Source organism: Rattus norvegicus, chromosome 20, assembly GCF_036323735.1.
Source record: "Rattus norvegicus strain BN/NHsdMcwi chromosome 20, GRCr8, whole genome shotgun sequence".
Lineage (NCBI taxonomy): Eukaryota > Metazoa > Chordata > Mammalia > Rodentia > Muridae > Rattus > Rattus norvegicus.
Genome location: NC_086038.1, coordinates 8,396,818 through 8,418,868, shown reverse-complemented (window position 1 = coordinate 8,418,868; position 22,051 = coordinate 8,396,818). Strand labels below are relative to the sequence as shown.

Below are 22,051 nucleotides of genomic sequence, written 5' to 3'. Positions count from 1 at the left end.
CATGGGTGACTCCAGGGATATTAGATGGCACATGTGGAATTCTGGAGGTTGGATTGAATTGAGAACTGTTTTCTCAATACAGTTTGGTCAGTGTTCTGAGGCTCCTTTGTCCAAGCTCTGGGTTCTTTAGGTAGGAGAACACGAGACATTGGGGGTTACAGGTCGACAAGTCTCCAGTCTGAAGATAAGACTATAGACATGATATTGAATATGTTCACATGTGAAATGCATATATGATAGCATGTTTGCACACGTTACAGGTGGCTGTATGTCAGTATGGACTATGAATGGTCGTATGTGTGGCATGTTCAGAGTTGTTAGAAGCCAGTGCTGGCTTCTCAGCAGAGTGAAGCAGAGGCCGGTGTCCTCAGTTCCTGCGTTCCGTGGCACTCTAATTTCTGAGCCTCTGAGACTGTCGTGACCAGTCACCATGGCATTTCTTCAGGTAGCCAGTGTTGGCCTTCTTAGGAATCATAAATGTTGCTTTGGAGAGCCAGACCTTTCTCATTTTAACTTCTCACAACTAGCATATATAACTATACAAACATGGTCTTGTGGAGGTTCTCTTGTTTCTGAGACATGGTGTCACTCAGCAGCCCAGGCTAGCCTTAAACTGGAGCAGGCCTGACCCCTCTGCCTCCTGGGTGCTGGGGTGACAGCCTTGCCTCTCCCCCTAACCACTGAGACTTACTCATGCATGCACAGAGCACATTTCAGTCAGACCGTGACCAAAATTCTTTCTCTTCCCGTTTACCCCTCTTCCTTCCTCATTTATTCACCTGTTCTAAAAGAAGAACGAAAGGGGGAAAGTCCCGTGTCTTTAGAATTTGTTGCAGTGAATGGCCCATGCCATCCTAGTTAACGGAAAAAGAAATATTTTGCCCACCATGATCCATGACCCCCACAAAGCAGATGTTTTATAGGTCACAGTCACAAAATGAGTTTTTACAGATTCATAAGTAATCTAACAGATTTAATTTCCTCTTGCTGCTTCTTCCACTGTAAGCTTCCCTTAGACGCATTTGTCTGTGTTGGAGGAAGGGGCCGCTGGGTGGACTGGGATACGTAATGCCACTGCTGCCAAGATAAAGCGAGGCTGTCTCTCCCCTGCCTGCCCCGGCATCTTAGGCTAGGGGAAAAGTTAATGAAAAAATGCAAATGTTGAACTTAGGTAATTCCGTCCTATTTGTTGAGATACTTTGTGTTGGTTTCAAATGTTTTATTGAGTAATAAAATTGGTGATTTGTTCCCATTAGCAGCCCACGGAGAGCAAGGTTGGCTCCCTCATTATGGTGTGCTCCCCGCACCTTCCTCTGTGTCCCTCTGCTTGCTGCTGTGCTCCCCGATCCTCCTCTGTGTCCCTCCACTCATTGCTGTGCTCCCCGATCCTCCTCTGTGTCCCTCCACTCATTGCTGTGCTCCCCACACCTTCCTCTGTGTCCCTCCACTCATTGCTGTGCTCCCCGATCCTCCTCTGTGTCCCTCCACTCATTGCTGTGCTCCCCGATCCTCCTCTGTGTCCCTCCACTCATTGCTGTGCTCCCCGATCCTCCTCTGTGTCCCTCCACTCATTGCTGTGCTCCCCGATCCTCCTCTGTGTCCCTCCACTCATTGCTGTGCTCCCCGATCCTCCTCTGTGTCCCTCCACTCATTGCTGTGCTCCCCGATCCTCCTCTGTGTCCCTCCACTCATTGCTGTGCTCCCCGCACCTTCCTCTGTGTCCCTCCACTCATTGCTGTGCTCCCCGATCCTCCTCTGTGTCCCTCCACTCATTGCTGTGCTCCCCGATCCTCCTCTGTGTCCCTCCACTCATTGCTGTGCTCCCCGATCCTCCTCTGTGTCCCTCCACTCATTGCTGTGCTCCCCGATCCTCCTCTGTGTCCCTCCACTCATTGCTGTGCTCCCCGATCCTCCTCTGTGTCCCTCCACTCATTGCTGTGCTCCCCGCACCTTCCTCTGTGTCCCTCCACTCATTGCTGTGCTCCCCGATCCTCCTCTGTGTCCCTCCACTCATTGCTGTGCTCCCCGATCCTCCTCTGTGTCCCTCCACTCATTGCTGTGCTCCCCGATCCTCCTCTGTGTCCCTCCACTCATTGCTGTGCTCCCCGATCCTCCTCTGTGTCCCTCCACTCATTGCTGTGCTCCCCGATCCTCCTCTGTGTCCCTCCACTCATTGCTGTGCTCCCTGCACCCTCCTCTGTGTCTTTCCTCTTTATTTATTGCTCAGACTTAATTTTCACTTTCTATGTCCTACTTCCACCTCAGAATCCTTGAAATACTACAGTGTGAAGAAGAGACAGCCTAACCAGGAAGTACATGTTCCGTCCAATGGCATTCAAGCTGGCTCCTCCGTCTGGGTGTAAGGAGCCCGTTTGATTGAGTTTCCTGTTTTGTCCAGCACCTCGTGTCCTAGACCCCAGCTCCCGTGCCTCTGTGTTGGGCAGAGCTGGTCATGCCCTCCATTTGACCCAGCTTGCATTCCGCCAGACAGTGGTTTTGTAAGTGTTTTGTCCTAGGCAAGCATGATTGTCTGCAAGGCTCTATGGCGTGTACTTCATTTATGAACAGTGGATAACAATGTGTTATCTGTTTCCTTAACTCTAAGTCCCATGGGGAGGGATGTATTTGTATTGCGCAGACTGGGAGTTGCAGGCACATGACAAGTGCCCAGTAACACCGTTCACACAGGCTGTGGATCTCTGGGGGTGGGGTATAAAGGGAACCCTGTGTACTTGCTTTTGGCCTTTGAAATAAGTGTAGTGGATTCTCCCTGGGACTTTGACAGCCCAAGCTCTGGGTACGTGTGTGAAGACGAAGCTTCCATATGTGAATGAGTGGGTAGTGAGTGTTCTACTCTCTCCCATGCTCCTCCAGTGTGGAGCCCAGGACAACTGAAGACCTAGCCGCTCATCCCCGGGCTCATCCCCTCAGAACTGCACAGTGCTTCCGTTCTTGTCCGTGGCTTAGCGTGAATGTCTTCTGATTGAGGTCTAGGTCCTGTCTCTTTGCTCCTTCCTCACTGGCTTAGTCGAATTTCTTGTACCTGGTGGGTGGATCTTGATTAATGACAGTTTGACTCAGGATACCTTTAAGAGCTTAAATGCAGAAGCAGAAAATTGAAATGAACTAAATAAACTTTACACCTTATATAATTTTATGTGATTTATTTAAACAGTACAATTAGTTCAGGTGGTAATAATTCCAAGAACAGTTTTGTAAGTTAAAGGCACGTGGCAGTGTTCGTTAGGCTCTGAATATTTGGGGGACAGGGAAAAGTTATTGTTGGGTATTCCCTTCTGCCTCTTTTGTGGAAAACCTCAGATGTTTCCCACTGTGTTGGGTGCCTCTCCGCTGAGGGAGCTCTGGGTTGCGCTGTAATCGCCTCTAACCATCGTCTCTGCCCCTTGCTCTCTGTGGCATCAATTTTTTCAGCGAAACAAGATGGCTTCTTGTTTTGTTTGCCCTTCAGGTTGAGTGTCTGGGAAGGGGGTGCATGATTGCTCCCTCTGCAGGGCCCCAGGCCAGACAGCAAGGGCCTGGTCGCTCTCTGAGCTGGTAGCCTGTGCTTAGGCGAACTGCACACAATGTTTAACCTTTCCGTAATTCTCCCTCTCCAAGTGCTCACCACTGCAGGGGCTTCGCCGGTGTCGGCAGAGGAGAATCTATAGCGGCCAGAGCAGCCAGCGGGAAGGCTTTCTAACAGTTACAAATCTTCTCTGTTGCAGCATGCTTTTTCTAGAAGCTTTTTGTCATTCTGGCCGCAAACTGTTTTCCACCAACTGCCTTAGCAACAAGGCCCAGAGTCCCTCCCTCCCTCCCAGCTTGTGGTCTGCTGTTCAGAGCACAGACCTTACGCCCAGCATTGGAGGCCTGAGGAACCGTAGGTAACTGTGGAATGTAGCTGTGCTTGGGCTTGGAGGACCATGTGCTTTGTTAGATGAAAGAAGGCAAAGGTTGGACAGAAGCCTCGGGAGTGACCAAACCCCAGGTAAACCTCTAGTAAGAGTAGCAATTTGTTCTTGTCAGGGGTCTGTACCTAGACATGCAAAGAACAGAACTTCTCAGAGTTCTCTAAGGCCACTTGGAAGAGGATGCAAACTATTAAGGATCCCTTCTTAGACATGCGAACAGCTTTGACCATGGTATCTGTTTATGCCAATAGTGTAAAGTCCAATTTGAAAATAAACTTTGTTTACCAAAGATTGAAATTCTATTGAATTTTAGATTCCCTTGATTCCTTGAGAGCTTACTTAAATAGTCTTAAAATAAATTTTATCCCATAATAGAACGTGCTCAGTATAGAGAACCATGTAACTGAGACTTAAGGGTTAAGGAGTCGCTCTAATGGAACTAGAGACTAGGCAGTTAAGGTAGGAGTGTACAGTCCACTGAGTTTCTCTTTTCTTTAGTACATTAAGATGCTTAGTTTTCACTGTTAGCTGTGAGAAATTGGCTCCGGAAGCAATGACAGAAATGACGGACAGATGAAGGGTGAGAACACGTGCCTTTCCCTAACAGCAGACAAGCCATGACGTCACCAAAGGCCTCTAAGGAAGTGGCATGTGCCTTAATGAGTTAGTCTGAACCTTCCGATGGACTGAGTGGTGCAAATCATCACCGTGATGAGTCTGCCTGGGTTCCTTTCTCTTTCTTTACCAAAGAGGGGGCTTGGCAAGTGGGTGGGGGCTTGAAGCTCGTGGCAGGCCATTGGTTCCTCTCTTGCTTTCACAAGCACTGAGACAGGTCCAGAAAAGGTACGTTGTTATGACTGCAAAGTAGGAAATTTTGGAGATGTACATTCTTAATAGAACCTGCTTCCTTTGCCCTATGGTGCCCTGCTGTGCTGCCTCAGTGGCTGGGCCAGACCTGTCTGTGTGAGCCAAGTGTGCCCTGTGGCCATCAGGAGCGCTCTCCTCCTCATTGGCCCAGCATTCAAAGTCCAAACCACAAAATAATGTACCCAGCAGTCTACTCTTAAGATACCCTACTCTGCCAAGCCTTGCCTTTAGTACTCTAAACTATTTAACTCATTTAAACACTCTGTAAAGGTTTTACTGTCGACGTTTTCTGGCTAATTTTCATTGTTAATTATTTGTACAAGTTGACAACATTGTACTTGGTATACAGTGTACTAAGATGTACGTTCACAGCCACTCTCTCTTACCCTCCTCCCTGATCCTCTCCTTCCTATCTAGTCCCATTCTTTCCTTCCCTCGTGCCCTCCTGGGGGACCGGGCAGGGGGATACAGCAGTCACAGCTTCTCCGTCTTCAGGACTGCAGCATCCATGTCAGTGCCCCACTGTGCTTCTCCCTACCCTCTGGCTCCCATAGTCCTTTGCCATCTTCCTCCATGATGTTCTCTGTATTAGAAGGAGGTGACATCGATGTCCCATTTGGGACCAAGTGCTCAGCAGTCACTTACTCTCATCACTTTGGCCTCGACCCATTGCCATGGCAGGCAGGCTTCTCCGCTCGAGGCTGAGCGCTGCACTGACAGCAGTGTAAATACTGGGAGGGCAGTTCAACTGCATGTCCTGGTGGTGACACCTAAGTAGTGAATCCCTGTAGCTGACCCTTGCTACTGTGTGGGTTCTCCCCCCCATCCCTCCCACCCCTGGGTTCACCCCTGTCACTAGATAGGAAATAAAGAATAGGGGGGAGAGAAACAGAGATCCCTGAATCTAATTCCTTTCCCTTGGTTTGTTCTTTGGGCACGACTACTAATAAAGCACAGCTACCCCCTACCCCCAACAGCCAACAGTCACCCACCCCACCTCTCAGGGTCCTAACATTTATACCCTCTGAAAAGGCGCTGAATTCCAAATGCCACACAATCGCAGAAACTGTCTGCAGCTGGCAAAACTGTGCCTCCGCTAGAGCACGAGGCAAATCACAGTCAGCTGCTGTGGACGTATGAAGCGGTCCCACATCCCCACACCTGGGATTAAATGAAAAGCACATTCTTATGGTATTTGTGTTTTCAGAGGAAACCAAAATTCCAGAACTCTCACTACAGATTCCCCAATGGCTCCTGAGACCTCCTTAGCCCCAGGCTTTTGAACAGTTCTACAGTGCTATGCATATATCCCCTCCCCCAGAATGGGCTTTCGATCTGATCAGGAAGCAGTCATTAACCCAGAACCTTCAGGCCTCTATTGTACCAGTAACCATATCTTCCTTGAGCAGTTTGCTATTGTAGCACAAAAGGTGGTTGTGGCTTTTCTTCTCGAATGGCTTGCATAACACCTTCCAGGACATCAAATGCCAGCTAGTGCAGAGAGAGGGCTACCAGCTCTGTGTCTCTGTGGTTTGTATCCAGAGTGCGTGGTGTTTTCAGCAGTAACTAGTTCTGATGGGCAGCCAAGAGCAATGGTACTAACCTTGATGGCTTTGGTAGCCTCTGGGCTGTGGTTACTTGGCCAACAACTCAAGGGGAGGTATCCTGCACCTGGCCACAGGATTTGCAAACTTTGCAAACCTATGACTTGGGGGTATATTGTTGACCTTTCTTAAAAGAGGAGGAAACAAAGCTTTTAATTGCTTCTTTTCTCTCAAACGACTCATCTGCCCCCATGGTGGCTGCATTGCTCTGAAGCCCACACTGGTCTGAAAGTCTTCAGAGCTTTCTAGTTTTAGTAGGCTGTCCTGAACATTTTAACTTTCTCTTGTTAAAGAAGACAGGCTCCCTTTCACCCAGTCTCTCAGCTCTGACGAACTTCGTTACTGAAACATCTTGTTCTGAACTGTGTTCAAGGCCCAGGCTCTGGCAGCCACTCGAAGACTGAACACAAAGAGAGCAGGGAAGTGTCAGAAAGAGATCGGTTCACTGGCACCGGTGTGGGTGGCATTTATCTTTTTGAGTCCGGCCATTCTGCTGCCTTGTGGCTTCTACAGCACACTTTAAGTTTTAATTACCTTCAGACAGAGCCGCCGTGTTGAGGACCTCTGAGAACAGAGCGGAGCTCTCCAGTTTCCTGGTGCTGCTCCTCCCTGCACACTGATGAGGCCCTTGCAGCCTCTGCCCTTGTTACTAGGTGACACAAGTGACTGTGCACCACAGAGACAGCACTGAAGGGAAAGAGCAAATCCGAAGCTTCGCCTGTTTGCTGTCCAGGGATTCTGGTGGCAAGGAGTGATAGCCACTTCCCTTGCTTAAACATTAGAATCATTTTGTTTCTCTTTTCAAAGAAAGTTAAAAGACAAAACAAAAAGAATGGACTCCATCCCAACCCTTTCTCTTGGGTTTTCAGCTGCAGCTTCTCACCCGCCCTGGGCTACTCCATTCTCAGCTCTGGAAGGAAATGAGCCAGTGATCAAGGGAGGTGCTTGCGCGCATCCTCAGTCATTGCTTAAGGGTCTCTTTAAGGCAGGCTTTGGACTTCTTAGTGTAGGGCTCCGGGCCGTCGGCAGCCATTGAAGCCTGGCCGTTTGGAGAAGCCGTGCTCTTTCCAGTCTGGCTCTTCAGGGCAGGAGCTTGGCTGGCTTCTTGCTTATGGTTTTTATTTCTTGAAGTATGAGCTTGGATAAGGAGATCAAGCATTGCTGTGAGTTATGCTGAAACTGCCCAGGCTTAGAAAGCAGAGGGGTTGGGGTGACAGGGCTCCCGGCATGCTGCGTGGCCAGCAAGTGATGTACAGTGATGAATGGCTGGCTTGACCTCAGGGCCATGGGCGGGGATAATGCTGTCTTCATTTATGGTGGCTTTGACCTGGACCATTTGTCTGTGTTCTTCTTATCTATTATTTTGTTTATTGTCACAAACACTGTCATTAAAGTTGTAAAATGTCTTCAGTTGCTCTTAACTGTGGGCAAGGGAAGGAAAACTTGCATAATTTTGTCTATTCCTGCCTGGGTAAAATTTGGGAAATGACTGTAATCTACTGGAAAGCTTGGTTTTCGTGCTTCCAAAGGGCAGGCAGGACCTGCTCAGCATCTGCTTAGGCACCAGGAAGGGAGAGGCCCGTTCCGCCTGGGCTTTTACCCCGCACTGTGGGAGAGGTAGCCCTTCTCTGGTAACTTGACCTTGAGAATAGGATCCGATCACATTGCACCAAACTGCCCACTCTAAGGTTGCAGAGGGCAGCGCTCGGGCCACCTCGGGCTTCTGCGGTTGAAAGTGCTCTGCTGGTCGAGTTCCTGTGGTTACAGGAAATGACCAAAATTAGATTCAGGCCAAGGCTCCAGGTTCAGTCCACCCCTTCCCTTCCAGAAAATACAGGGGAGACCGCCGCTGACAACAGGAAAAGACAGCACGGATCCACTACGACCTTACTTTAGATGAACTCCCTGGCAAAAACCACACCTAACCAACTGCGCCGCCCTCTTTCTCCACACTGAGGCTGAGGAAAGCCAGGAAACCTTCCGTGTGCCTGCGGGCTCCTGAGAGGAGGAACAGTTGTTAGGGCTCGGCAAGGGAAGGATGGCGCCTCCCTGCAGGAAGTGTAAGCACTCTGAGTAGCTAGTCCAGGCGATGTCATTAGGGCGGGTTCTGAAGATGAGTGATCGGCAGTGTCAAGGAGCAGATGGTTAAATGAGCTGCACAGGGAGTGCCATGAGGCACAGGCTGGAAGAAACGGAAGAGGATAGGGCATGAGGTAAAAGCCCTAAATAGAGTCACCTTAATGTGAACATTCCAAATAGTGTTCTACATCCTGCACGTAATCCGGACTGATGAGAAATGTTACAAGATTACAGAATTAGTGAACAGCGATTAACTCGGAAGTAAAATTATATCATCTGAATCGAAGGTTGTTCTTCATCTGAGGGAGGGTATTATTAAAACCTTGCCCGGACTGTCATTTCCTAATTGAGATCTGTTCTCTCACAGGCCCCTGTCCCTCAGAGTTCACAGTTTGCAAGGGCATCCTTAGTTGTTTTTCATGGTCTTCCCTCTTGAATTCTAGTAAGATCGTGTAGGGCACCTTCCCTTTGGAATTGCGTGACACTCAGAAGAGTGAGTTTGTGTCTTCGTTAACCTGTGAACCGTCAGTCCTTTCGGAGACAAGAGAGCAAGCCGCTCCAAGGTTTAATGCTTGTGTGTGGCAGATGAAGTCTCTAGGGAAACGGGCAGGGTGAACAGGCCAAGGCACTCCAGACCTGCCCAGTGCCACTGCACGCGGTGTGCAGATGGCAGAGCTGTGGGGCCAGGCGGAGGCTGCAGAGCAGGCTGGGTCCTCCCTACAGGGGAGGCTCCCCGGCAGTCACGTGGGGGCCGGCGTAAGTATGTGGGCTTCACTTTCTAGTTGGGATGGGAGCAGTAAAATAAGTGATGTCCGTGGTGCTTCTCAGTAGGCTCTGTGCATGTTTGCTTCGGGACAGGGAAGCAGCATTGATTGCATGCATTTGTCTGCAACGCATGGAAGGAAGCTCTCGGAGCCGAAAGCATTTGACTTTGCCTATAGTTTTGCACATGTACCCAGACAGACTCCTAGCCATGAGGCAAGGTAGAAGCTGGTTGTTACTCTCCTGGGTAAATGCCTCCTGGGTTTCCATTTGTCCTGACATCCAAGGGTTGAGCTGAATAGGACCTAGTGTGATTCCTAGGTACATCAGATCTGAGTTCTACTACATTCCCCGAGAAATGGCCTGGCCATGAGCCGGCCTAGGAGGTTGACTTGAAGGTTTTCAAGGTCCCCTTTACTGTTTCTGGCTCCATGTCCTCCCTCCCCTGCCTCCCCTGGCTGTGGCAGAGTTCCTTCCAACAGCTGTCTCTCTTCTCGCCTTCAGGTACATTCGAATAGTTGGGACTCACAACACAGTGAACAAGATTTTCCACATTGTGGCTTTTGAATGCATGTTTACAAACAAAGCCTTCACTCTGGAGAAGGGCCTGATAGGTAAGTACCACAGTGACCTTTCTGCATATCTACCTAGACACTCCGCCTTCCAGTGTTTTCGGATTGTAGTAGTGCCTATTAGGCAGCTCTGATTGAGGACTGCCGCTGATGTTTGAACGTCATATGGCTCAGTGACAGAGAATGCTGTTTATTTGTACAAAAATTCAAAATAATAAGCTCGGGAAGCCTACGGAACCAAACGCGAAGACGATGCTGTGGCCGAGCACCGGGGTCATTCTGGGAACTGCTCTGATCTGCAGAGTACAGATGCTCTCGGTAGCAAAGGCTTCCCCGCCAAGGCTTGTCTCTAAGAGAAGGCAGGGCTGGGGAGGGCGGCTGTCTGATACTGAGCAGGTAGCCTTCCAAGGCTTTGATTGGATGTGAATGGGAAGTGTAGCTGTAGGACGTTCTCAAAGACAAGTCGGCCGGGATTCTCTTTGCCTAGTCCAATTGCTGTCCTTGTGTACAGTCTGACTGGAATGCTGACCTGCCCTTCAGGAAGTAAGGCACTGGGTGGGAGCTGCCTGGCGAAGTTTTCCCGGGGTGTTTTCAGCTCTAGGACCTTTGCTCGTTTTCTCCTGTGTCCGGTTTTGTGTAGTCCGTTGTGCATACTCCATCCCTGGCCTTGGCCTTGGCAGTATCAAGAGTGACTTCTCCCTCCCAGGCACTGTACTCTGTTTTCCCAGGCCTTTGGCTTTTCCTCCCCTCCTGTGGAGCTAGGCTCCTGAGATCCTTGAAGCTCTGCTTTTGCTGTAGCTGTCCTTGGAAATAACTCACTGGTGTGAGCGTATGCTTTGCCTAGCCTTACCTAGAACAAACTGCTGTGTCTTTGAAGGATTTCGTTCTCCTGGCCGTGTTGGGACACACATGCACATTGACACAAGTCTTTAGAGCGTGGTAGACTAACAGGGAGGAGGAGGACAACATACAATGCTGTGTGAGGAGCAGGAGTGTGCAGCCCCACCCCCGCTGCATTTCCCTCATTACTTACAGAAGTAGCCAGACTGGGGAGCGCCCCCTGAGAAGAGCACCTTTAGAGCTCACCCCGAAAAGTTGTTTTATTTTTTACTTTATTATTGATGTAATTTTTTTAAAAAAAAATGAATATTTGTGCTATTTTTGTGACTTTCAAGTGATGTGAAAATTAACAGGTTTGAAGCACTGTGTGGTGTCACTGTCTCATTCTGTGTGCTGTGTAGGTCTGGGGAGACTTGAGGCCTCACTGTGTGCAGTTGAGAGAGGCTTTGCTGAGGGACATCTGTAGAACCGAGACCCTGCAGACTCAACACCTGTGTGGCAGGGCTTCAGCCCCGAGGACTACACTTTTACACGTGTTGCATCCATGTAAATGCTTCCCCTTCCTACTGCAGAAAGAATACGTTTGTTGATCCTGTGGTTAACTAAGAAACAGACCCATCTGGTAGAGAAGCCAGTATGTCCATTGCGAGGCACGCATCCTTGGTCGGCATGTTAGTCAAAGCCAACCCAGCCAGTATTACCCATGACGCTCATAGCCTCAGGTATGTCCGATGAAGGGAGAAGGTTGCAAAGGCAAGATGGTGGTTTGGTGTCTCATCAGACACCCCAGGCCCTCTTCTGTGAGGTTTACAGTGTTTACCAGAGTGACTGCAAGGGAGCACTACGGTCACATGCCTGTCATTGTGCCTCAGTCAGATAGCAGCAGCAATGCAGAGCCACAGCTGTGGATGTGCACTGACCAGCAGGTGACGACAGTGGTGGCCTCCACTCTGCACCTCCTGGGGTCGCCGTCACAGAGAGCGAGGTGGTGTCAGTGTGAGGGGCTCTGGGGACCTCGTGACCCTGAGTCTGACACTGCAGCTTCATTTAGCTTACAGAGGTGTTTGAAGTTGCCATGGACACACTTCCATGTCGATGACGTCAGATGTATGCGAGCAGCGTGCTGGGCTTAGCCAGCCACCCTGCTGAGGACACCCACAAAAGGAGTGGGTGCCCAGTCGGCGGCTCAGAGGTACCCAGAGGCGAATTCTTTTACGTGACATCTCCTTGAGAGCCGCCTAGTCAACCTGAGATTGTCATGGCTGGAAAGCAACAGGAGAAAAACCAAATGACTGTGAATAGTTAATAGAACGTCAACGCCCCTGTTGTAGATCCATGGATGCTTTCTCAGTCCTCTGTCTTCCTTGAACAGGTCAGGGTCTTCTCACTCTTTTTCTCGAGACCTTAGCAATGACTTTAAAACAGTTGTGTGCATTAAGATCAGATCTTAATGTCAGAACTCACAGTGATGCTGGGAAGCCATGCGGCGCTAACTGAGCATTTTGTCTTCTCCCATCAAGAGCTTCTTTCCATGTTTTGTTTGGGGGTTGTTTCAGTTTTGTTTGGCTGTATAGACCCCCAAGCTCATAATCCCCTGACTCTGTGTCTCGAATGCTAGGGTTGTCAGCGTGTGGCACCATGACCTGACTTCTGATAACAGTGTCATCATCATACTGCTTCCCACGCACAGCTTAGCGGGAAAGCCGCAGTGAGCTCAGGCTCCTCTGTCCCTGGGTCGTCCCTTGCTAGATCAAACCAGCTACAGCTGCTGCTGCTGCTCACTTGGTGACTGCTTGGATCCTGCTGGGATTCCTTCTCTCCTGGCTGAGTAGGTCTATGGTGACTGTCACCTCCATGTTAGGAAGAGTGGCAGGAAGGCAGGGAAGCAGTAGTTAGGGCAGAAGCATCCACTGTTTCACAAGTTCTGGCCTCCTGAGAGTGGCGCTCTTCAGTGCTCTACTTCGTGACCTTTGTGCATGTTTGACAAGGGCGCAGACTCCGCATCCCCATTCACTCTGAGTATCCCAGTAGTTACTCGCTGGGGACTGCAGTCCAGACCAGTTCTATCCCGTCTACACCGTCCTCTCCACCACATTGCTACTGTTTGTATGTGGATGCATCCTTTGTCTGCATGTATGTCTGCACCGCATGTGTACCTGGCCCATAGAAGCCAGTAGAGAGAGTCGTAGCCGGTTGTGAGCCACCATAAGGGTGCTGGGAATCGAACTCCAGCAGGTCCTCTTAACACTGGGCCATCTCGCCAGCCAGCCATCACCAGCTTACTTTGAAGTTACTCCCCCTTATCACTTCATCTGTAGATCAGTCATTGTATAGCTCTAAACGTAAGTTGGCATTCATATTATAGTGCCATTATAATCCCTCACATTTGAATAGTAATTTCTTAAGCTATTAACTGGTCAGCCAGCATTGAAATGTCTTCTAATAGTTTCAGTGTGTGCAATGAGGAAATTTGTATTTTGTAAGTTACTCAAATCAGAATTTAAGGAGGAAGAAACAGGCCTGGGGTGTGGCTTCGAAACCCCATGCTTGTTCAGTATGCATAAGGCCCTGAATTCCATGCCCAGCCCCCCTCTCAAATGCTTCAGATAAATGGCCGGTACCCCGAGTTAAGACCAGCTCTTCTCTGGTAATGACTTTTCAGCTAAGGGAAAAGACTTTTGTCACCAGAGTGGCTGACAAGCCTGCGTTTTGGTCACTGAACCCCGGTGTGCTCAGCGATTGCGTTCCTGTGACAAGGAAGTGGGAAGCTTAGTTGGGTTTTACTGTTAGTTTTAGATAATTCTGCTCCACAGCTACCATTACGTGTGCTCTGCCATCTTAAAACACACAGACGTGCAGGGTATCTCTCTCTTGGACATTTCCATCCATTGATGTCTGTTCCTTAAATCTGTCACTTCATAATTGGGGAGTACAGAATGCTGTTCCAAGGTATCTTTTTTGATAGCGGAAAGTGATGGAGAGAGAACATTTCTCTAAGGTTTCGTTTGGTAATCCTTTCTGTGCCAGTTTTTAAACTGAAGAAGCAGCTCCCTAAGATGCTCCAATGTGACCAGAGACGTAGACTCCTGGGCTTTCCTAGGAGAAGTGTTGTGCAGCATTGCACCCCAGTAACGTGTTCGTTGTTGTAACTGTGTGATGTGTGTGTGCATGTATACATGTGTGTGTGCTTGCGGTATATAGGCCAGAGGTCAACTGCCGTGTGCCTTCCTCTGTCCCTCACCTCCTTGGGTTTTGAGGTAGGCCTCTCACTTAAGCTGGAACTCACTGACTGGCTTGACTGGTTGTCTAGCATGTGTGAGGGCCCATTTGTCTCTGGTTACAGGAGTGCATTGTCCTGGCCAGCGTCTCACATGGGGAGCTAGTCTCAGGTCTTCATAATAGCACACATCTCCCTAGAGCCGTCTCCCTAGCCATGCAACTTTAAAAAACAAACAAACCAACAAAACGCCATTTATCATTGTCTTCAGACACTCAGCTTTGACTGGCCCTTGGACTTACTGATGTAACTCAGCATAGTTCTTAGATTTGTAATATAACACAGCACACCTGAGTCATCTTGTACCATTCATGCCCTTGATCTGAAACCAGCCATTTCTTTAAGAAACCCTCTTTTTGTTTAGAAGGAGGTGAAATTTGAAAATGTAGTGGATATACAATAGATGATGCTAGCTGCTGTCTTTATTAGTTTGCAGAAGTAGGAAATGTATGCTTATAACCTTGTCTATTTATCCTATATACAACAGGTATAATATATCATTAATATGCCCTGAAACTGCTAATTCAGATTCAGTTTAGCCTTACGTCTGTTTTCCACCTCCTTTTCTCCATATTCAACCTTAGTTACCAGTGATACAGTAATTCATGCACGCTGTCCCTTTTAGTACTAAACAGCCTTAGAATAACAGTAGCGGTGCCATCATGGGCCATGTCATTACTGAGAATGGTGTGAGATTTTTTTACCATCATTTATGGTGTTCTAGGGTGTATCGCAAACTGTATGAGAAAATGTATTTTGAAGTTAGTTGACACTGCTCCATGCACTCGGCCCTTCAGCTACAGTTAGTCCATCTGTCATTCTGCTTTCAGTGTGGAGGCCACTGCCCATAAGGGCGGCTTTGCTGCTGGGAGTTCACGATTACTGTGGCATTTTGCAGCTCATCTCCCTGTCTCTTGACTCTTAGATTCTTTCTTCTCCCTCTTCTGTAATATTCCCTGGACCTAATGTACTGAAACACCTTAGAGCTGAGCCCTCGGCCTCCTTTATTCTCAGTGTCTTGCAGACTCATGGGTTTTTGCATTCACCTCCTCTCTGCAAAGACCGGCTGCTCTGATTAAGGCTGATAAATAACGCTTGTCTCCAGAGCATTATAAACACAGGTGTTTAGAAGACAGCTTGATGTTACATCAGTTTGGCCAAATAGCAACTGTAGGTTCCTCCCTGAAGCTTAAGATTACCTTAATCAAGAGCTTTTGACAGGGTTTATGCTTCTAGGGATGGGTCTTCTCTCACTGAGTAGGGCTCAGATCTGATCAGTGTGAGCGAGTGACTACTGCCCGTAAAGCCATGTTCCTATGGCACCAGTCAATACCTGTCTCCATGCTAGGTTGGCCGTACAGATACAGAGGTCACCTCTGCATGAGACTGCTGATGCCTTTGTCCCCCCCAGCAACCTTCATAGCACCGTCAGGCACTATGAAACGTACCCAGCATGGAGGATGCTTCCAGCTCTCTGAAAGCTCCCAGAAGGAAGAGGCCACTAAACAAAAGTCCGAATGTTAGGAATAGCTTAATGCCAAAGAAGGGCCCAGAAGCCCCCTAAACTATACAATAGTCTCTTGTCGTCTCTCTCGGTTGTCCACCAGAACTAGCGAATGTATTGCTGAAGATCCATTCACAGTGCAGTATCAATGACAACAAAGCCATCCAATCGGCTCTACCCATTTACATGTCTTATTTTTGGCTCCAGAAATTTGAGTTTAAAATAAATACCTCAAAAATGGAGTTAGGTTATAAGATTTAAAATCACCCAGTCTAAAATCCCCCCCCCATATTATACTAATCCTGAGGGATTCTTTTTGAAGATAGTGCAAAGTTTGAACTTTTAATATAATATTATGATTCAAATAAAGTAGGAAGCCTTGGGGATACATAGAGGGTCATAACCAACACGTGATTAATAAGAGACCACAATTATCCTCATTGTAGTTTCACAGGAAAAATAGCATTGTTTTGTGTAGTTTGGGAAACCATACCAATAAAAATTCCAAATAACTCATACAACTTTTAAAAAAATGCCTCAATATAAGAAGATTTAAGGAATGCAATGCAAAAGAGACAGGGTTCATTGAAGTGCTGTCTAAGTGGTTTCTGAGATGTAGTTATGTCTATGTGAGTGAATGTACACATGTGAGCGCCACAGAGGCAAAGAGAGGCTGAGAGTTGCAGGCTTTACGTGTTATGTAAACTCAGAGCTGGAGTTGCAGGCTTTACATGTTATGCACGTGCTAAGATCTGAAACCCAGTCTCTGCGATTGCTCTGCCAGTGCTCTTAACTGCTAAGCCGCCTTCAGCCCTCCCAGAGTTTTGAGTTTGAGTTCAGTTACTTGGAGCTCTCAGCTGTAGATGTAATGGAAGGTGAAGTCCCTGTGGAAGGATTCTCAGAAGAAGTTGGCCTATTGGTAAGAAATAATCAAGTTTTGCAGGACAGCAGGTGTGGCGTTTGAATGAGAATTGGTCCATAGACTCATAAATTTGAATCCTTGTTCCTCAATTTTTTAAACTGTTTGGGAAAGATTAGGAAGTGGTGTCACCTTGTTGGACAGGGTGTGCCAACGAAGTTGGGCTTTAAAGATCCAAAAGGCCACACCATTCCCAATTAGCACTCTCTCTACCTCATGCTTATGGAGGAGAATGTAAGCTCTCAGCTGCTGCTCTAGCGCCTGCCTGCCTGCCTGCCTGCCTGCCTGCCTGCCTGCCTGCCTGCCTGCCTGCCTTGCCTTGTCTTGATGATCATATGCTCTAACCCTTTGGAACTGTGAACCCGTCCCCCCATCCCAGAGCTTCCTGTGGTGGTTTGAATATGCATAGCCTAGGGAGTGGCACTATTAGGATGTGTGGCCTTGTTGGAGTTGTTGAGACCTTGTTAGAGAAAGTGTGTCACTGTAGGTGTGGGCTTTAATACCCTAGTCCTAGCTGCCTGGAAGCCAGTCTTCTCCTAGAGGCCTTCAGATGTAGAACTCTCAGCTCCTCCTGCACCCTGCCTGCCTGGATGCTGCCATGCTTCCTGCCTTGATGATTATGGTCTGAACCCCAGAACCTGTAAGCCAGCCCCAATTAAATGTTGTTCTTTGCAAGACTTGCATTGGTTATGGTATCTCTTCACTGCAGTAAAGCCCTAACTAAGATATCGTATCAGAGCAATAAAAAGTAGCTAAGACAGCCAGATAGAAGTCCTTCCCAGAGGAAATTACTTTGTTTTAGCTCTCAGTTATTAAGTTATCTCTTGGGAGCTCCCTATAGAAAGACTCTGTAATCATTTTTTTTACTTTTGTGTGTGTGTGTGTTTTTGCATATTTTATTTCACATTATTTTTATTTTTGGTTTGAGACACTGTAAACTCTCTGAGGCTGACTTGGAACTCACTTTGTAGCTAAGAATGACCTTGAACTCCTCATAGACCTGCCTCCACCTCTCAAGGGCTCAAATTACCTGTGTGCACTGCCATGCTGACTCCCTGTCTCAGAATCCTCTGTCGCAGTGTGTTATGTCTCCCTTTAGCAGAGAGATCACATGGTACTTTGTCTATCCAGAGGATGCTTAGTAATTATTTTATTAGGAGATAGCTGGTGTTTTTCAAAAGAGAGAGATCTTAGATTTAGTGGAATTAATGGGAGTGTCTTTGGCTGAGACAGTCCAGGCTTCAGTCAGTCTGACAGTCACTTTTTGTCGTGCCTTTGTTCATTTAAGCCAGCATGGTAGTGCACACAGCCCAGGATTCACTAATGCACTTAAGTGTTTGTCTGTTAGGGTGAGCAGTACAATCAGTGTTTTACCAGGAGGGACCCACATAGGAAGAGTTTCTTTTAATAGAGTTTTCCCTACTGCCCAGGCATTGCCTTTCTGATAAGAGGAGACTCCAAACCCAATGGGAAAGCATACAGATGCTGGCTTCCTGATGCCCAGGCTGCACTGCAGGCTCAGGGGACAGTGCGCAGGGCCCTTGTCCTCTAGAGCTCTTTGCTGCGGTTTTGCTGATGGGAAGGGTTCTGTCGTGAACAGAAAATTAGATCTGACTTTTATACTACCACATTCAACTTCAGCCCTACAAATTTTTAATAACTTTAAATTAATTAATTCTGATAGAATTTTAGAAAGCATTTTTACTTAGTAAAATTCCTCTCTATAAGTGAAAACCAAGGGTGCCACATCAGAAAATGTGAACGTCCCAGTGAAACGTCTGTTTTCCTTTACCAGCAAACTTGATAAGGATGTAACAGGCACTTAGAAATATCCCACGGCGTCTCCTTTGGGCCACAAGGTAAAAGGAGGGTCAAAGTCCAAAATCTCTGTCTTCATTCTGTGTCTGTGTCCTGCTCTAGGGCAGATCTCGCCTGACTGTGTAAGCCTGTTAATCACTCAAAGCCTCCGTCTCTCTACCCATTTCTTACCCTCTTACCCTACACACAGGCAAGCGATTGTCCTAAATCTTCAGTCACTCCAGATTCTAAGACTAAAAAAGCCACCCAAGACACATAGTCCTCCAAATGAGGGCAGCAGCCACTGCCATCCCCTGTGGGCATCTTGTCCCTCAAACATTAAAGGGCCTAAGTCCCCAGAGGCAAAGGTAGGTGGATCTCTGGAGGCCAGCTAGAGCTCCTCAAGACCACCCCTCCCTCTAACCTCCACACCCCCAAAAGAACTCCAATCAGTGAGACAGCAAGGTGGCTCAGTACTAAAGCTGGGTGGCTGGAATTCTATCCCAGGGCCCACGAGGTGGAAGGAGAGAACTGATGACTCCATGTTGCCCCTGACCTCCACAATTGCTCTAGAGCACATGCTCACATAAATGGCATGTATGTAAAATGAATAAAACTTTTTAAATAAAAATAAAAGTTATGCTAAGGACTGCTTAATTATATCTCCCATGCCCCTTGTCTGATGATTTCTGTTTTGTTTTATTTTTATTTTTTTGAGATGGCATCTCACCATGCAGCCCTGGCTATCCTAGAATTCTCTGTGTAGACCATGTTGGCCTGAAACTCAGATCCCTTTGCCTCTACCTCTCAAGTTCTGGGATTAAAGGCATGCACCACCATGTCTAGCTTCTTTTTAAATTTAAAGATCATGTCAGCACCCTAAAAGTGGACTTGGGATTGCTTGGTCCATGTAGTCATTTCCTCAGCGTAGTGCACTGATGATGTTCTTTGCCCTACAGCATTATTTCTCCTCTCCTTAGCATCTTCGACAAGTGACCCAGCCTAGCATTTTGTAACTGCTTTAGCTGGGGGGAGGAGCATACTTGAAGTTCCTATTAACAGTGTGAACTGAAAGGAGTGTAGAGTATGTTTGCATGAGTGCTGGCTAACTTAATTCCACTCTTTCTTGGCAGTTTTATCCTGAAAATATATCCCATGACATCCATCTACAGGTAGCCATCAGCAACATCATGCTGAGAGACCAGGGTGCTACACACATTATATTAAAGCAGGTGGGGGTTGGGGATTTAGCTCAGTGGTAGAGCGCTTGCCTAGCAAGCACAAGGCCCTGGGTTCGGTCCCCAGTTCCGAAAAAAAAAAAAAAAAAAAGCTAAAGCAGGTGATACAGATGTCATATTAACTCTCAAAACAAACAGCCATTTAAAAAGAAAAGACGATCCAAATATATAAAAGGGCAAGAAATATTAAAGATCTGTAGAAGTTCTTATAGTTGTAAGTCTTCAGACATCATGAATTGTGTTTTCAACAACAGGGTCTACTGGTAAACACAGGTTAACAAACCAGCAGTCTGCATAACACGCAAAGCCCTGGTAAATGCACGAGCCATAATGAGCACGGCGTAGTGACATAGCCAGGTTAGCTCAGAGCCACTGTACACACCTCCTGAGAACAAGGAGGCAGCCTCGTCTGTCTCACTTTGAGGTGTCAAAGACCCAGGGGAAGGTGAGCTGGTGGAAAGGTTAGAGTGAAGGCTGTTGTACAGGCTTAGCCGAATGTTTTTCCATTTTGAGAGCTAATTGGTAGACAGGATATGCCCTTAAAATGGATAGTTTTAGTAAAAGTTTTAAAAGACTGCTCTATAGTTAGGCACGGTTATGGAAACTGGTTAGCAAGCTCCAGAGTCTCCTGCCACAACTCTGGCACACTGTGTGCTTAGCCAGGCTCGGTCCCGGGTCATAGCGATGTGAGGAGCACTCCTCCTCTCGGTTTCCACCTAATCGTGGCCGGAAGAGCCTTTTCCTTTGGTACAGAATTTGGCTCATTTGGGGATTTCTAGAGAAGGGAGTAGGAGGGGAGGGGAGGGTCCCAGACAGTAGGAGACAAGGAGCAGCCACCCACGGTGAATGAGTAGAAGCCAAAAAATTATATTCTTGAAAATTCATCAGTTTTGATATAGCTGAAAATTTATTAACTTTTGTTTTTAAACATCTCTTTTTCTTGTCTTAGTTTCTAAAATTCTCTATCATATTTTGTAAATTAGCTATTTCATCATTTCTCAAATGTTTTTAATCCCTTAGTGTGCCCATCTATAATCTTTAGTTCTGTTGCCTAAGACTTTTAGTTTCATGTACATTTTTTTTTCACCATTAAAAAATACATAGGTTAGTGTGGCGGTTTGTATATGCTTGGCCCAGGAAGTGGCACTATTAGGTGTGGCCCTGTTAGAGTAGGTGTGTCACTATAGGTGTGGGCTTTAAGACCCTCATCCTAGCAGCCTTCAGATGAAGATGTAGAACTCTCAGCTCCTCCTGCCCCAGGCCTGCCTGGATGCTGCCATGTTCCTGCCTTGATGATAGTAGACTGAACCTCTGAACCTGTAAGCCAGCCCCAATTAAATGTTGTCCTTGGCTGTGGTCTGCTCACAGCAGTAACATCCTATCTAAGACAGATTTCCAGAACTTTCAAACATGAGACTAACTTGACTACCAAACACTTTCTCCTTCCTTGAATTTCAGTTTCTCATTTTAGTGTCTTTTCCTTTCGTCTTTCTCAAAAAAATTGGAAACTTCTAGAGCAGCCGGGGTAGGATATGTGGAACAGTCTCCTGCCAAGGGTGGCCCCTCTCAAAGCGTCTCAAGTGTATCTTGTGTCTTCACAGGAATGTGCAGGGCTCACACGGTGGGGGGACACCCTTCATTTGAGTCTTGATGGAAAGCCTGTGACAGCATACTGCTCTTTGGAGGTGAAAGCAAGGGAATATGTTGTTGTAGGTTTTCATTGAAGCGATCGAGTGTCCTGAGGAGTTTCCCCTGTCTCCTCCACCCTGTGGAGTCTTTATGTTCAGGTGGCCATAGGATTTCTAAACTAAAAAGACCCAGGTTCCCCAGCACAGGACACTGGGGAAGCAGGCAAAGGGATGATGCTGGTGAAGGAATGTGTTGATCAAATGCAGTGAACACAGTAAGAGCATGGCCAGCAGCCAGCTCAGACTCAAAGACTTCGGGTCACCCCCCGAAGACCTTTCATTGCCCACTGAAAAAGGCAGTACAGACAGGTGGGACAAGGGCAGGGCAGCATTTTGAGTGAGAAGGGAATCTTCCCTGGGCCCATATTTCAGCTCTTAGCTGAAACGGAGTAAGACCATTTATTCAGAGCCCGAGGTGAGTGACTGTGTCCCTGGTAAAATGTTCCAGCACACACATGCTTGCCTGAACTTCCTTCAGCCGCGGGACAAAAGGAAGTCCTAGTGTTTGCCAGATGCATTGGTGAGAACGGTGGGAGCAGCAGAGCCTGCGAACTCTGCAGTAGGCGTCAGGTGCTCCCTGGCGGCCTTCTTAGCCTTGGTGTTGGTGAATGCTAGTGAGTGCTGACACATTGATAGGATGCTATGTTAGAGACAGGGGCAGGCAATGGATGACTAGAAAGGGAGCAGAGACTGCCCCAGGTGTAGTTTGCTCTGGACCTCCATTTCGACTCCCCACATTAGGAAGTTCTCATCAGCCGTCATCCTTGTAGAGTCTTTAATGTGTGTGCAGCTTTTTGTTCTGGGAACTTCAGTCCACAGGACTTAGCACTCACGCTAGAGCTGAGATGTGGAAGCATACTGTTCACTTCTTTTTATAGCTCCATGGTGTTCTGTGTAGATGAGTGGCATCAGTGCGGTGGGGTCTCTGGTGACGCTCTTTGTATCATTTCCAGCCTTGCTACTACAAGTGGTTTGATCACCTTGGACATTAAT

General features: G+C 47.6%; 1 protein-coding gene across 4 annotated transcripts in view; it reads left to right on the top strand.

The window, feature by feature from the left end:
- The window catches only part of Btbd9 (BTB domain containing 9), a 357,625-nt gene that overhangs the window by 226,569 nt on the left and 109,005 nt on the right, over nt 1-22,051 (top strand). For all 4 annotated transcript variants that reach the window (XM_006256185.5, XM_063279037.1, XM_063279038.1 and 1 more), the window contains exon 7: nt 9,728-9,837. In XM_006256185.5, coding sequence (XP_006256247.1) covers nt 9,728-9,837 — 110 coding nt within the window. The remainder of the gene's footprint in view (nt 1-9,727; nt 9,838-22,051) is intronic.